Raw genomic sequence first — 17,078 nt, 5'->3', positions numbered from 1 at the left:
ACAACATCCCCTTAACAAAACTGTGGACAACGTTGAAAAGATCTAACATCAACCACACATTGATAAATGCTGTACAAGAACTATATAGAGACTCAAAGGCACAGATAAAAACAGGAAAATATCTAACGGAAGAATTCCGGGTTACAAAAGGCTTGCGACAGGGATGCTGTATCTCAACAACCTTATTCAAGATATATGTTGCAGCGACATTGGAAAGATGGAAAAGAAAGGTGCATAGGATGGGTATAGAGCTTAGCAATGTATGTATATATACACTCCAGTTTGCTGATGACCAGGTAGTGCTAGCGACCGACAGGGAAGACATGCAGTACATGCTTAGAAAACTGATAGAAGAATATAACGACTGGGGAATGAATGTCAATACAACAAAAACCGGATATCTTTGTATTGGAAACGAGTCAGATAACATAGACCTCGAAAACGGACAACATATTTCCTGCTGTCAGAGCTATGACTACTTGGGTGTTGCCTTTGACAATACAGGAACTGATACACGGGAAATAGAAAAAGGAATCACTCAAGCAAAGAAAGTCTTAGGATCTTAGGATGTCTCAATGGTATACTGTGGAGTAAAGAGATAACGAAAGGAAGAAAATTTAATATATGAGACCATGATTAAAACTACTCTTCTTTATGGCGCTGAAACATGGAGAATTAGTGAAAAGAACAAAAAGCGAATAGAAGCAGTAGAGATGGATGCAATGAGAAGATCTTTAGGTATTTCCAGACGAGACCGAATCAGAAATGATGTAATAAAACAACGTATGGGAATAGAAGGAAATATAACTCAAGATATAGAGAAGAAACAATTAAGGTGGTATGGGCATGTTCAACGGATGCCAGCAACAAGACTCCCCAAAAAAGTAGTAGAATGGCAACTGATAGGGCGACGGAAAAGAGGAAGACCCAGATTAGAATGGCAACACGGCGTAAACAAGTCCATGAGCGAAAGAAATTTAACAACAAACGACTGCGAAGATAGGAAGAGATGGTGTTTAGGTATCGGACAACGTCGAAAGACGTTCTAAACCGATGTATATATAAAATGGTTGAACTAGAAACTAAAAAGTATAATATACAGTGATTATCATATTAATAACAGGCCTTACTTGAAATCTCTGTCGTCTTTATACGACATGCATTATCAGTAGTGTGACCAACTAGCCCGAAAAATCCGGGACATGGCCCGAATTACGAAGTCGGAGTCCCGGACAATGCTTCCGGGCCATCCGAATTTTTAACTTTTTGGTAAAATTCTATTTTGAAATTTTAAATACGTTATTCTTCTAAGAATTCACATCAAATTGAATTGCTTAGACGAATAAAAGTCGAAAATTTCTAGAGTGTAATACTAATACAACATCCAAAACACATGCATTTTATCGTGGGATTATGTTATAGGAAAACTCAAACTGTGCACTTTTTTTCGTTTCTGTATTTTTATTTTAGTTATCCTCTTCCGAAAAGATAATTCAAAAACGATAACAATTCATGTATTGTATACACATCAATCATGCCGACCGAAGTGCACATTCAACGATGTAATGATTGCTGATATGTTTTTTTTTTCGGTTTTGTCAACCATTCTAAGTAGGTAAACGAACCTCTTGATTTTATTCGCGCTATATTCTTGAAGAATAAATGATTTATTTCCAAACCGTTACGTGCTTTGAACCAAGATCAAATCTGCTGCGTTGCAATATGATTTTATTTATTTATTTTATGGAAACATTTATTTTATGTCACTAATCAACGAGAACTTGAGAAACATACAAGGAAATTACATAGAGTAAACCTGCGAGAAAATAAAAATAGCTATAGTCGAGGCTGACGAAGTAGTCGCAAGTAAAATAAAAAGAAATCGCAAAAACGAGTGGATGACGGAAGAGATACTTGATCTAATGGAACAACGCAGACAGTACAGAATACATCAGAATCAACAGGAATACAAGGAAATCCAACGTACAATAAGGGCAAGAATTAAAAACGCAAAGAAAAGCTGAATGAAAGAATGTTGTGAAGAATTGGAATCACTACAAGAAAAGGGAGACAGCTTTGGACTACATAAAAAGGTCAAAGAAATTTCGAGTATATACAAGAAACACCATGAGACTCGCCTGAAGAATGATCAAGGAAACTACGTTCATACCCAGGAAGAACTAGCTAAAATCTGTGCAAACTATGCTTCGTCCCTCTTTGCGGATAATAGACCGAATCTGCCAACTACTAACTTACCCACGGAAAATTTATCCGGCCCTCCCATTATTCGCGCCGAGGTGGAGTACGCTATAAAAGTAGCAAAACTAGGCAATGCCCCTGGACCGGATGGAATTACTACGGAAGCCATAAAAATGTTGGAAGATGATAACATCGACATGCTGGTAACAATTTTCAATGCCATATATAACACCGGCCACATTCCAATGGATTGGCTTTATTCAACCTTTATAATGATCCCTAAATCACAAAGAGCGACAAAATGCAAAGACTACAGACTGATAAGTTTAATGAGCCATTTGTTTAACGTGTTTCTTCGCATCCTTCACACAAGAATGTTCAGAAAGCTGAAAGATCTAAGCGGTGAGATACAATTTGGTTTCAAGAGCGGACTGGGTACATGTGAAGCAGCTTTCTGCTTGAATACGCTTGTACAAAACTGCATGAATCAACGAAAGGATATAGTCTTAACACTCCTCGATTATGAAAAAGCGTTTGACACCGTAAAACATAACGCAATGATAAAAATGCTACACAACGCTAACATTGACGAGAAAGATAAAGAGTTATCCAGAATCTCTATTGGAATCAAAAAGCACGAGTGAGACTGAACAAATCAACCAACACAGAAGAATTTTAAATCTTAAGAGGGGTGCGACAGGGGTGTATTTTGTCTCCTAAGCTCTTCAATCTCTATGTGGAGAACATTTTTGCAGAGGCACTGGAAGGCTCTGAGTGTGGAATAAAGGTAAACCGGTTCCCGATAAATAACATTCGTTACGCCGACGATACCGTAATAATAACAGACAACGAACCTGATATGCAGTTGATGTTAAATAAAATAACAAAACACCGTAGGAAAAATATATGGCTTGAAGATAAATGCTGGAAAAACTAAAGCATTTAAATACTTGAGAATGATGATATATGACCAATGGGATCCTCAACAAGAAATAAAATGCCGTACCAAACAAGTAAGACAAGCTTTTATCAAATTTAAACCGCTATTAAGTAACCGCAATCTTCCCTTCAATCTCCGCTACAGGATGGTTCAATGCTATGTATGGTCCATATTGTCATACGGCATGGAAACACGGACGTTAAGAGTACCTTTCATTAATAAGTTGGAGGCCTTCGAAATGTGGACGTTCCGAACAATGTTCCGCATACCATGGACAGATAGGGTTAGAATCGAGGAAGTCTTAAGAAAGGCAAATACTGAGAGAGAACTACTCAATTTAATCAAGGTACGAAAAATTGGATACCTCGGCCATATTCTGAGAGGAAAAAAGACGCAATCCCTCAACTAATCATCCAGAGAAAGATTGAAGGCAAGAGAGGAGTAGGTCGCAAACAAATGTAGTGGATACGGAATATAAAGAACTGGACAGGCATAAATAACACTGGCGATCTTTTGCATGCCGCAAAAGACAGACGTCTGGTCTTAAGATAATTCGCCAACCCACTATAGGTGCACGGCACTCTAAGAAGAAGAATCAATTTTAAGCCTCAAATAGATTAGTGATCATCTATGAAGGTCCGAAGCATTGTTTAATTGACTCTACATTTTTCATTCCTATTGTTAATATGGAACCAGAACAAGAAAGTGAAAAGGGAAAACGCTATTGCACTTTTAATAAAACATTAGAAGAATTCCCATTTTTGAAAAAAAAAAAGTAACAGTGACGTAAAATGTGATACTTGTGGATCCGAATTTTCGATCGCCCACAGTGGTAGAGCGGATGTAGTGAGTCACATCAAAAGTAAAAATTACTGAAGGATTTTTTCAAGGACCCATGTTCGAAAGTTTGGTTGTTGTTCATTTTTGATCAGGTAAAAGCAGCTTTACATCTAGGCAATGCAAGTCTCATGCTATGAAAGTCTGTCTTGCCTAGCCTGTTTACATCAGAGCTATTTCTGTGCAAATTTTGATACCACTTTCATTGTTGCCAACAAAAGAAATATACCAAAACATTAACTTTAGATATTTTACCTGGAAATTTCAGTCCAGCATTAAATATATTAAAATATAAATCACCAATTATTACATCCAATAAATAATATTACAAACTTACTCAATAGTATGTGATAATGTTCAGTTTTATTCTAAACTATAAATTTTATTATACTGGCAACATGAATTTTGATAGCAACTATAGTATGAAAAATTGAATATGTTTTAATTTTTCCTATAGCACAGGAATTGCATAAAAATAGCGTGTTGGCTTTTGTCTAGCATGAAAATTGAATAATGTAAAACCATCTCAAGAAACGTGTTCAAAAATTACTTTTAATCACTTCATGACTTGAATATTTGAATCTAACCTGAATCACAATTGTTTTTTTTTTCTATAGGCTAAGATTTTCACTCGGGCAGTCTTAAATAGTGTTGCCCAAAATCGATCTTGGTCTTGTTCTTGCGTTTTCGCAAAACCAAGACCGCCTAATTTTAGCAAGACCAAGACTGACCGTGCATGATTTACGCAAGAAAAAGACTAAGCCTGCGAGAATCTTGCATCTTGCAGTTAGGACGGAGTGTCGTTTTAACGAGTATTGTAGTTCGGGTATATGTTTAAATACTCTATGAGACACAAAAAAATATGTAATAAAAATTAAAAAAACTGGACTTATGCGCATTACGAACAATACCATAAACATACATCAAAATCATCAATCAAAATATTCATTAAAAACAACACATTTGACACGTGCTCAGAGATCATAAATACAATGTAGAAATAAAATATTTTGTACATTCTTTTCCAGCATACGACTTCTTTACTCTGAAATTAATTGTCCAGATTTATAGCCGCCCTCTAATCATAAAATAATCTTGCATTGATACGTTGACAGTAATATCGTATCGAAATTTTTTTAAAAATATGTCACCTTAGCTATAAAAAATATAACACTTATTATTAAATTACATTATTATTATTATTTTACGGACACCCACTTCCCACTTAATAATTCAATTTTTTTCCCATTATAATTTAGTTAAGAGGAATCTAAATAAACAAATCTTATCGGCCTAAGACTAAACATTGTTTCTGCTGAGTGTGCGATGAGATCATTCGGTTAAACCAAATTTGCTGAAAAAGCGCGATAATATTCAAAAGTTTATTAATAACAGATAATGTAGCTTACCGTGTAAACAAAATACGATATATTATAATTCTCGGTTTGTTATTAGATACATACTTAGGGTATTGAATAGTAACGGACATTTATAGTAGTAGGTACTTTTTCGACATCACTAAACTTCATTTGACAAGTTTACAATTTAACATGGGGGACAAAGATTCAAATAGTTTTAAAATAGTCGGAGTAGTGAGCGTTGGAATTATAGATATAAAAGACCTAAAAGCAAATTTGATGAGTTTTTCGAAATAATTTATGCATCCCAAATTGCTTTGTCTGAATTGTGCCTACATAGAACGGTTAAAATGAAAATGAAAAACAGAAACACTTCAGGTTTAAGGAAGCATCTAATATCTTTTCACAAAAAAGAATTACAAATATTTCTTCCTGAAAAACTGGTTCCTAAAAAAATATTCCCACTACTTTATTTTGGTAAATTATTGTATTTATTAAGTAGATATCTCCTTAATTTAAAATAATTCTTTTGATTATCATTACTTTCTTACCTATTCTTTATTTTTTCAAGTTAGTTTTTTATATAAATGTACAGCTAAGATTGTTAATAACATTTATGTTGCTTTAATAAGTGGATTATAGTTTGTTATCTTATCACCTAAAGAATATGTGCCCTTGATACCTGTATTTGGATTTTTGCCACGTACCAATCTTTTTTAAGATTTCCATTTCATATATGGTGGAGGTCCGTCAATACCTTTCTAGACAGAAAATGTTCTTTAAAATACAGTCAAGTTTATGTCATTAATTTGGTTTTTTTTGTGTTTTAACCATGTTTGATTGACTTTCATGGAGCATGGTAGATAGCTGGGTTAGTTAGAGCATAGGCACGGATCGCTTAGATCAGTGGTTCCCAACCTTTTTTCCCTTGATCGCCCCCTTAGACAGATTTCACCAGTTATGAATACTACAATCGCCCCCCCCCCCACCCAATTAAATTGAAACAAATAATGAATCTATACAAAAGGTAAGTATCCTAATTTATTTATTTTTACATTTCGTAAAATGATAAATGGTTATATGTGTGTAAAAGAATTGTTAATGGCTTCCTTGGGCCTGGTGTCCCTCACATAATTTCTTTATGTCTGGCTCAATGTTGGTTAATAACAACCTCAAATCCCCTCTTTCTATTATGTCGAGCCTATTTCTTGGTCTGTTTTTCAATATACACACAGAACTAAAACCTTTCTCCACTAGATATGTTGTGAGAAATGCCAATAATAATAATTTGATTGCATTCCACAAGATTGGATACACTTTTTTTATCGGCGGCCAAAATCTTTCGTGCCCACACTCCCGAAACAAACTTTCAATTTCAACATCATGTCTTAAATCAATCAAGTTTTCTTGAAGAGGACATACCGTTTGAAACTTCCACGCTGAAAGGATTGATAAACCAAGTTGGCACTTTCAGACTAGTCAAAACTTGGAATCGGGACTGCAGATCTTCTTTCAGTATTTGAAGGTGGAGGCAGTATGTTTGAAGATCCTCAGAATCACCACAAGAAGATTTTAAGTTGGGGAATTTGGTCAGATCTCTTCTCTGCATATTTTCTTCAAAAATAGATAGTTTGTCAATGAATGCTCCGACTACTCCCTTCGCTTTGGCCATATTTATGTTCTTCCCCTACAGGTTTATTTCTTTTAATTTTTGAAAAATATCTGATAAGTAAGCGATGTCATTTCGCTTCTCTTGTAGTTCTGTACTTAGTGTGGGGTCAGTAGTATAAAGAAATTCAATAGCAGTATCCATGAGACTGAAGAACCGCCTTAAGCAATTGCCTTTAGAAAGCTAGCGGACTTCCGTATGTAGTAGCAATGTATTAAATATCTCATCATTTTGTTCACAAAGTGTACGAAATATTCGATCATTATTTGGTTTTGCTTTAATTTTATTTACCGCATCTATGACAGGTCGAAGAGAATCGTGTAACCTCCTACTCAAATTCTTGGCAGCCAAATGCTCTCTGTGAATGACGCAGTGAACACACAAAATTCCGGGTACTGCTTGTTTCAGATGTGCAATAAATCCCCGATGGCGCCCTGTCATTGCTGCTGCACCGTCGGTAGCATAGGCGATTATATTTAATAAGGGAATCTCTTTTTCCCCAAAAAATCTCTTAACGGCCCCAAATATGGAAGATCCTTTTGTATCAGTAATCAGACTTCTAACAAATAGCATTTCCTCGGCCATTTCTCCATTGTGGTCAATAAATCGGCCATATGACAGCAGCAAAGCTTTGCTGTCACTCAGGGTACTCTCGTCAAGTTGCACAGTAAACTCTCTGCTTTTCAATTTGTTGCAGAGAACATCTTCGAGGTTCGCTCCCATTTCATCAATCCTTCTGGAGACAGTATTATTGCTGAAAGGAACTGCATCTGTTACTTGGCTGGCCTGACTGGGTTCCAACGTAGTATCAACTATCTCTTTGATAGCTGGTAGATTCTTATTTCCTGGCAAATCAATGAATCCATATTTTAAATATTCCGTTGAGTACTACCGGCACTTTTTTTTAGGTGCTGACATTTTGAGAGCAAAACAAAAGAGTAATTAATTACACCTTATTGAGAAGGCAAAGGATAAAAACACTATCTCGAAATTCTCAATAAATAATTATATTGCCACGCGTAGACGTCTCTGTCCGAATTCTATTTGTGACTAATAATGATTCTAATATTGTGACGCCTCGTGTTCGATAAGATAAGTGGTTATGTCCGAATTGAAAGACAGACTTAACAGTTTCACAAATAAATCACAGTATCTTTATTAAAATAACAACTCAATGAACACAATGAGTGTCAGTTGAAACAAAACAACTATATACCACAATACAAAACTCGGGAACGAAAGACTCCGCGTTTGAAGCGGTGACAACCTCGGCCGTTCGCTTTTTGTTCGAGTCAGATCGGCAGGAGCGGTACCTACTTCTCATCATTCTTATCCCACTTCTCTCTCTTTCTCTTTTGTGCGGATGATCGCACAATACGAAAGCTCGATCAAAGGAAAATGAAGAATTCGTTATAATGTATAATTACATATAACGATAATGTATAGAATTAAATTGTATTATGATTCATAGCTCTCTGTGACTAGACGAGATGTTTGTGTTATTATTACCTGCATTGGTATACATATATTTACTTTTTATTATCCTATGGATATCCGATCGAAAGTATTGTATTTGTTTTTCTCTTTTCTTATTTTTCTCAATTACCCATTTCTCGTTTTCCGGATGCTAATCGCCCCCCTTATCGCCCCCTTTTCTCTCTGTCGACCCCCATATCGCCCCCTTCGCTCTATCGCCCCTCCAAATATCTCAAATCGCCCCCCGGGGGGCGATCTCCCCCAGGTTGGGAATCACTGGCTTAGATCGTGGCTTCAAACTTCCCTAGTAACGTTTAATAAATAGCAATAGGCTAATGGGTAATTGCAAGACTTGCTAGACTCTTGCTACAAGACCAAGACCAAGACCGGGAGTACAATACCAAGACCAAGACCAGGTGTATTGGCGCAAGACCAAGACTGTCTAAGTCTCGTCTTGTTCTTGCATTTGGGCCCCAGTAGTCTTAAAAATTGAAAGGGAAGAAGTAGCTGCGATTGAAACGACACAGGACAAATGCTTTGGACGTTTTCCTGCAGTCGTTGTAAAGAAGAGTGGATTCACGGTTCCTGTCGTCAGCTTTATTGAACGAAGTAAACAAAGCAGACGCGGACCTCGGTATTGATAAACAAACAGTGTTGCAAACAGCCCTTCCATTTTATCAAATTTGCATCGATTATCTCGAGCAGTGGAAATCACAGTTTGAAGATGTACAATACTCATATTTGGATGGGCTACATTCGCTACCGAGCCGAATTGGAATGAAGTCGATGCAACGAATAAATTCATGGTAGAGAATAATTGGATTAGCGTAGCAGAAAACAATGTTGAATTATTTGAAAAGTTCGGATATGTAAAGAAATTTGTGACCAGTGATAAAATTACAGCTTGGAACGAAAATCACACAAAACCACATCAACGTTGGGTCGAATGCTTCCAACACTTCGAAAAGAAACACGTTCCGTACAAACGCTTTGCACGAGTTATTGAATTTATCTTTATAATAAATAATAATTACTGATTATGTTCGCTCCAAATGGTGTATGTCAAAAGTCAAAATCTCCAAATGAAGATCGGGGCAGTTAATGAGTTAGGATGCCACAACATTGATAAAACTTGCATGTAAAACAATATAGTTCTTGGCTAGTAATAAAGAACAAATATAAGGCAATATATGAAATCACAAGCAGAAAAGGATGCAGACAATTTGTATAAGCATCAGAACATATCTAGTATGACTTACTTTTTCTCTACATCTGCACATTTCTTCTCAAAATATGTCCTCAGTTCCTCCATTTCCTTGGAATGCTTCAAATCCAGCTCGTCTTTCAAAGCCATGAACTGCGTAGAACCTGCTTGAAATTCGGCTAGAAGGGCCCTTAGTCTAGAAATTTCTGATTCGTATTCATCTTTTTCTAGTGAAATATTTTCCTGGAAAGTAAAATATCAAGTAAATTATTAAAATATGTCATAAAAACCTTAACATAATTAATGATTACTTACCTTTAAAGTTTTAATTTCTTGCTCATATACGCTTTTATTTTCCGAGATTTTTTCCTCCAACACTTCATTAAATTTGAGATTTAACTGTTTCAGTAAATCTCGTTGATTCACATCAAGGTGTTGTTTTAATGCCATATATTCTACTTCCAGATTGTTATTTACTTCTTGAGATACCAAAGATTTATGCTGACAAATAAAGATGTTTAGCTTTATATACAGAATCTAGCAATAGGGATGTTCACTAATTTTTAAATATTGTTAAATTCAATAGGTTATAACATATATAAAAACATTGCAAACATAAAATTGTTTAAAAATATATATTTCTTAAGGTAAATCAATTCTTAATTTCAATTCTGATGGAGGCTAGAAAAACGGCTCCTCGCAGCGAGGCTACGGTGTGTGACGTCAGCAGCCGTATCGACAACTTGTTTTGTATACGTATTTACGAAGTATGACCAGTTCTTTAAGTATTTAATCACTGATAATGAAGCCAAATAAGTGGTGTTTTGTTCCTGGGTGTCTAAATACAATTCTGCGAAGATTTTTATTACAGTTCCAAACAATTTAACACCATATTCACTTAAAATTGTCAAACCACAGGTTTTTATATCTGTACCTCGGAGGGATACAACACTATGTTAATTTTTTCAATTTTGATACTTTTACAGACTAATAATTAACTTTTATAACTTTATTTAAAGAAATAGAGCACTAGGTCCTAAACCATTTGCTGATAAAGAAAGTGACCTTTAAGAGAACACCAAGTCCATTTTTACTTAGAGGGATAAAACACCATGCTTAATGTTTTGTCCCTCTACGCATGTGAATTACCGCCGCGCATATCTCTATGATGAGAGGTAGACTGTTAGTGATCTAATAATAATACTTTTGCCATTTATGGTGTGTTTACAGTAGTTTGTTACTAATAATAAGAACAATGAACCATAATTCTCGTACGAGAAAGATTCTTGAAGTACCTACTAAAAAGTTCTGCGAATTCTTCTACTGCATTTACAGGTAAGCTACCTTTTTGCTCATTATTTTTAAATTATTAAAAAACATAACCTCAAAAGGGTAATGTAGTGATTTGATACTAACCTTAGACTAGCAATATTATTAAATCCTTTACAACCAATATTATACGCCTTGTTTAATTTCAGAATCAAATAATACACCAAGCAATGATGTTTTAAATGAAGAGCATATTATTAGAGATGCCTTGAGTTTTGATAACGAAGATCAGTCTGATATAGACAAAAGTGGGTAACCGGGAAGAAATCATACTACGGTCTTACAAATGTTACGGCCAGAATAAAAATGTTAGCATTAATACTTGTTTAAAAAAGTAAAAATTATCATCCAGAAATTTCTACTAAAGAGTAATACCAAACACATGGAGGCGGACACTGTCCATGCGCTGATAGAGCGAAAGAGAAAAAACTTAACATTTCTAGTCAGTTAGTCAGACAAACCTCAATGAAATATACCGTAGATGATATGGAACTAAAAGATTTTAAAAAAGTTCTTCTGCCAAACTGTGTTTAACTGCAAGTTAAACAAAACAGCATTGGAACTCTGTTTTTAAAAAGTAATTTTCATGACGAAACCCTTGAGATTGACCTTGTTAGGTTTCGAAGGCGACACCTTACATTGTCAAAAGATTTGCAACTGGTATCACAGAGTCCAATACTTATATCACAACAAAAGTATAACAATCTATTGGCATTACTGTCAAATGTTCCTACATTTTGCCATGATTTTTATCAAAACTTAAAGCATACCTACTAGTAATACTAATAGTGACTATCCAGAAGGAGACTTACTTGAGGATGACTGAGTGGTTTGTACCTAAAATGCCATTTTTACATACATATTTGTATTTGTAAAAGTAAATTGTATGGTTAAATAAATTTTGTCAGTAAAAGTCAAATAGGATTGTAGTTGTTATTAAATACTCCATACTAATTCTTATAGTACAATAACTTTATTAGATGGATACAACACCATGTCCGTTAAAAGGGTTAAAAAACAGGAACAAATTTGTTTTTAATTATAACAAATGTATCATATAAATAACAATAAACAGAATGTTCTATTAAAATATTGTTTCAATATCTCAATAAATAGCATCAGCAATAATACTTTTTGGTGAAAAAAAGTTTTAAACTGCTCTCCGAGGTACAGATATTTGCATTTATTTTTCTTCTAACTTGCATAATAACTGCCTTTTCTAGTTTGTCTCTCTCTTTGTAGCAAACACCACTTATTTGGCTTCATTATTACTGTATAAATACTTAAAGAACTGGTTACACTTCGTAAATACGTATACACAACAAGTTGTCGATACGACTGCTGACGTCACACACCGTAGCCTCGCTGCGAGGAGCCGTTTTTCTAGCCTCCATCAAAATTAAAATTAAGAATTGATTTATCTTAAAAAATATATATTTTTAAACAATTTCATGTTTACTATATTTTTATATATTTTATAATCTATTAAATTTAACTGAATTTAACTATATTTAAAAATTAGTGAACATCCCTATTATAAAAGACGAAAGAAATTTTATACTTACATCGTGAATACTCGAATCCAATCCTTCTTGGAGTGAGTCAGAAGTTTCATTTTTTACTTGAGCAATTTTTATCGTTTCTCTCAATTCAGAAATTTCCCTTTCGAAGTCGCCAATTTTTGACATTAGCTCTTGTTTTTCCTTCGATGATTGGTCCAATGATTCAGTTAATTTCTGTATTAAATCATTTTTCATCAAAATCGCAGTATTGTATTCTAAAACCTGAAGAAAAAATTAAGAAATGACAGTGCCAGAGAAGCTGTCTTATGAGCAAACCACTAAGTATGATATGTCAGTATATAGTGTTAGATACTTGTATTAGCATACCAAATATCATACCCACCTTTCCATTCCACTCCTCCTGTAGCTGCTTGTACTCAGTAGTTGACAGAGTACTTACGGTATTGGGGTTGCTCATTTCTCTGAACGAATCTAATTCACTGGTAAGGGCGGCTATCGCGTTATTCTTAATATTTATAAGTTCTTCAAAATCCTTAAGCTTTCTACTTAATTCCTCCTCATTACAAACTGGTTCAAGTCCAAAATGTGAGGCATTCAAATTCTTTTCGTCTATACTGAGTTGGGTACTATGTCTAATATTGGACAGACTTTTGTCATCTAGGTCTAGGTTTTGGAACATATTAAAACTCTCTTCTTTTGATCCGGTGCTTAAATCTTTGTCAGATTTACTGACATCGCCTTGAAAACTATCTTCTAACATATTGGCCACACAGTTTTCTTCTATTCTTTCTAGATATAGTAAACTTATAATGCTAGATTCACTTTGTAGACTTTCATTCAAGATATCAGGTTGTTTTTCATCTAAATCTACTTCATCTCTTTTATCTTCGTTCAAATAAGTGCCCTGATACTGAAAAACAAGATGCACTTATTAGTCCAGTGGTTAGAGATTTAACCCCTAAAAATGATACGAACAAGCTGAATTTTGGGACCCCACAAAAAATGCAAAACAGTTTACCACTTTTACCCCCGAGCTTCCCCCTAAAATCCCACTCGTAGGGGGGTAAAAACTAAAAAAACATCGATTTACCAAGAATCTGAACGCCATAGAAAACAATGTTTCAAATAAAAAATGTAGCTGAGATAATTTAAAGCAAAAATGTTTATTATCACTTTTCTGTAGACTGAACCGTTCTCTCGAAAACGGCAATATACAGAAAATGGAAGAAAGTCTTCAAAGCAACAATATAAGACAGGCGTACAGATATTCACGCAATTTAAGAGAAGGATACAAACCCCGAACAAATCTATGCAGAAATCAAGAAGGACAAATATACAGTGATCCAAAAGAAATAAAATCAGTCTGGAAAACCTATTTCCAAGCTATTTTAGGGACACAAGAAAATGAAGAGCATATGGATATGCATCACAATGAGGGAGACACCGAAAATATAGAACCCCCAACGATGGAAGAGGTAAAACAGGCAATACGAGCACAAAAGAACAATAAGGCTCCAGGTGTTGACAACGTCCCCCCTGAGCTATATAAATTAGGTTGCCATCACCTAGTAGGACCAATGCATATGCTCATGAACGAGATTTGGAATGATGAAAAGATTCCTAATGATTGGAAAACCGGGATTATATGCTCAATCTATAAAAAAAGGATAAACTGAAATGCGAAAAAAAGGAAACCACAGTTAAGATTTGATTTCACGTACAGGGCGCCTGTGCATCCGCTTATACGTATTTCGGCCTAATAGGCCTCTTCAGAACGGCTTTCACAGTCGCTCTGAACGTGAAAATAAATCTTTTCTGTGTTAGGAAGCAACTCTAACATGGCTTCGTATAGACGCAAATAGCGACATCTGATATTAAAATCCGTAAACTAATTTTCGAAACCAATGAAATGCGAAAATTATCGCGGCATAATCCTCTTGTGCACGGCATACAAAATTTTTACTTACATACTAAACAAACGACTCCAACAACTAACTGAAAATATTGTCGGGGAATATGAAAAACCGGTTTCCGACAAGGAATATCTACAACTGACCAACTATTCACAGTGAAACAAATTTTTAACAAATCGTGGGAATACGACATTGGCGTCCACAACATATTCATAGATTTCAAACAAGCCTACGACTCAATTAATAGGAACAAGTTATATCAAATATTGCAGAGCTTTAATATCCCCCAAAAATACATCCGACTGGTAAAAACAACAATGGATTCGTCAATAGCAACTGTCAGAGTCCAAAATGAGCTCACTGAAAACTTTACAATAGTCCAAGGATTAGAGCAAGGAGACGGGCTGGCACCGACACTATTCAAACTGACCTTGGAATACGTGATAAGACAGTTGAATATAGGAAGAGGTACTCTCCTAACAAATAAATCAATACAGATTGCTGCCTATGCCGATATCAGCATCATGTCTCGCAGAACAGAAGAGACGGCAGAAATATATTCACAATTAAAAACAAAGGCAAAAGAGACCGGACTAGAAATAAATATTCAAAAGACAAAAAAGTTAACACAGGCAAGAGCTAGGGGAAACAGACGCACAGTTGAATTAGAGGACGATATTGAAACGGTAGAAAGTTTCACATATTTAGGAGTTGCATTAAACACGGATGGAACAGAAGAACCAGAAATCCAAAGAAGAATAGTAAAGTATTGTTCTGAAGTTTATTTCTCGTGGCATTTTAAATTAATTACTATTTAAATGGGAATAAGCCACAATTAAAGGTTAAAGTACGTTTATTGACGTTTCAATTTCCACTTCGGAAATCGTTCTATTGTAGAATCAAAGAATTTAAGTACTTCAAAGGTGTGGAGAGCACAAAATTCAAAAAAAATTTGTTACTGACCAAATGGCTCTTAAATGTGGACATGAAGTTCTTCGACTTCCGCCCTACCATTGCCACTATAATGCAATTGAGTTAGTTTGGGGTATAGCCAAAAATTTTTATGATAAACATGCATCCAAAACAGAAGATGGCGCTAGCGTTCTTGGTTTATGGAAAGAATCGCTAGAACAAATAAAGGCAGAACAATGGCAAAATTGTATTAGACATACGGAAGACATAATCGTTCAGTCTATTCAAACCGAACGAGTTATAGATGAGGTCCGGCCTCTAATTATTCGGATAGACAATTCAGATAGTGACGACTCTGCTAGTGAAATATCAGACAGTGAATAGGACAAATCGTTTGCTAAAAAGAAGAAACAAAAAAGTGTTTCGGAAATTCAATTCGGACTTTGTGGCGTGTTTAAGTTAAACGATAAAGTACCTTCGGTCTAATTACTGGACTGCATACTCTCAATAGCTTTGGTATTAATTACTGGACTACACATGTTTAAACCTTTTGTTTTGCTGAAAACTGAGTGGCTGAGTGCTGATGCGTCGGGGTGAGTCGTATCTATCGAGATCGAGATCGATAAGTCGATAACATCAAAGGTGCGGTACATGCCTGTGCGACGCGATCCGAGCGCGTCCGTATTTTAACAGAAGACAAGTGCAAGTCGCAAGTCAGAAGTTGTTTATTCTCTGACACAAGTAGTTGTCTGTAGTGTTGTCAAAATTGTTTTGCAATTTTTTTATAAGTTTTTTGCTAATAAATGGAATGGACAAACGAAGTTATTTTTGATTTTTTAAATTTGTATCAAAATGAACCAAGTTTATGGAATTCTACGGGAGCATAAGAACCGGAACGATATATACAAATAAAAAAATCAGTTGAATAATAGTACTATTTCGATTAGACTTAGAAAAAAAGAAAGAAGTTAAATCAAACACTACTGTCACGGGCCTACAAAGACTGTCGGGGGCCGTATGAAGAGCTCTGTCTATGGTGCGTTGCTTTATGTTGCCTATAAGGTTAAACACAGACAGGGCGGCTTGCGCCGCGTTAATAGTGCAAGTGTCAGTCCAAATCACATTGAAGAAGACATTTCATTTCTTACTGAACTAAATGAATTTGAATCGCCACATCCTAATACAGTTTTGTGTGACAAAAGAAAGGAGTTTGTTAAGGTGGATGGGGAATGTCAGAATTGTCAATCTGAATTTTGACAGAGGTGAAACAATAATTGATGAAAGTGTAAACAAAAACATTGACTTTATAATAGACTCTGGTGCCACAAATCATTTGATAAATGCAGTTTTGGGAAGTTTTTTATTGAAAATTAAAACTGTAGCTCAAAATATTCGTGTGGCAAAGCAAGGTGTAACCACAAAAGCCTAAAAGAGTGGCAATTTACTTTGGAATTCTCCAAAATTTATTTTTTCAAGTAGGGCATAAAAGACCTTATATACCAGAAGACTCCAACAACATCAGATGATATGAAAAATAGAATAAGAGAAGCTTTTAATAAAATTGACTTACAAGTGCTAAAAAATGTGGCTCAGTCATTTGAATATCAGTTACAAACTTGTATAGACATTGAAGGTGGACATTTTGAACATTTACTTTACACTTATTTCCTTAATATCAAATAAATTGTTACATTCATTACATATTATTATGGTTTATA

General features: G+C 35.1%; 1 protein-coding gene across 3 annotated transcripts in view; it reads right to left on the bottom strand.

The window, feature by feature from the left end:
* Window positions 1–17,078, bottom strand: part of Plp (Pericentrin-like protein) — a 147,968-nt gene that overhangs the window by 119,254 nt on the left and 11,636 nt on the right. For all 3 annotated transcript variants that reach the window (XM_072539956.1, XM_072539958.1, XM_072539957.1), the window contains exons 3-6: window positions 12,918–13,445; window positions 12,578–12,796; window positions 9,999–10,184; window positions 9,739–9,926 (exon numbers count right to left, since the gene is read on the bottom strand). In XM_072539956.1, coding sequence (XP_072396057.1) covers window positions 9,739–9,926; window positions 9,999–10,184; window positions 12,578–12,796; window positions 12,918–13,445 — 1,121 coding nt within the window. The remainder of the gene's footprint in view (window positions 1–9,738; window positions 9,927–9,998; window positions 10,185–12,577; window positions 12,797–12,917; window positions 13,446–17,078) is intronic.

The sequence above is a fragment of the Diabrotica undecimpunctata genome, chromosome 8 (assembly GCF_040954645.1).
Source record: "Diabrotica undecimpunctata isolate CICGRU chromosome 8, icDiaUnde3, whole genome shotgun sequence".
NCBI classification, from domain to species: domain Eukaryota; kingdom Metazoa; phylum Arthropoda; class Insecta; order Coleoptera; family Chrysomelidae; genus Diabrotica; species Diabrotica undecimpunctata.
Note: the sequence above shows the minus strand (reverse complement) of the source record. Positions and strands in the feature narration are given on the sequence as shown.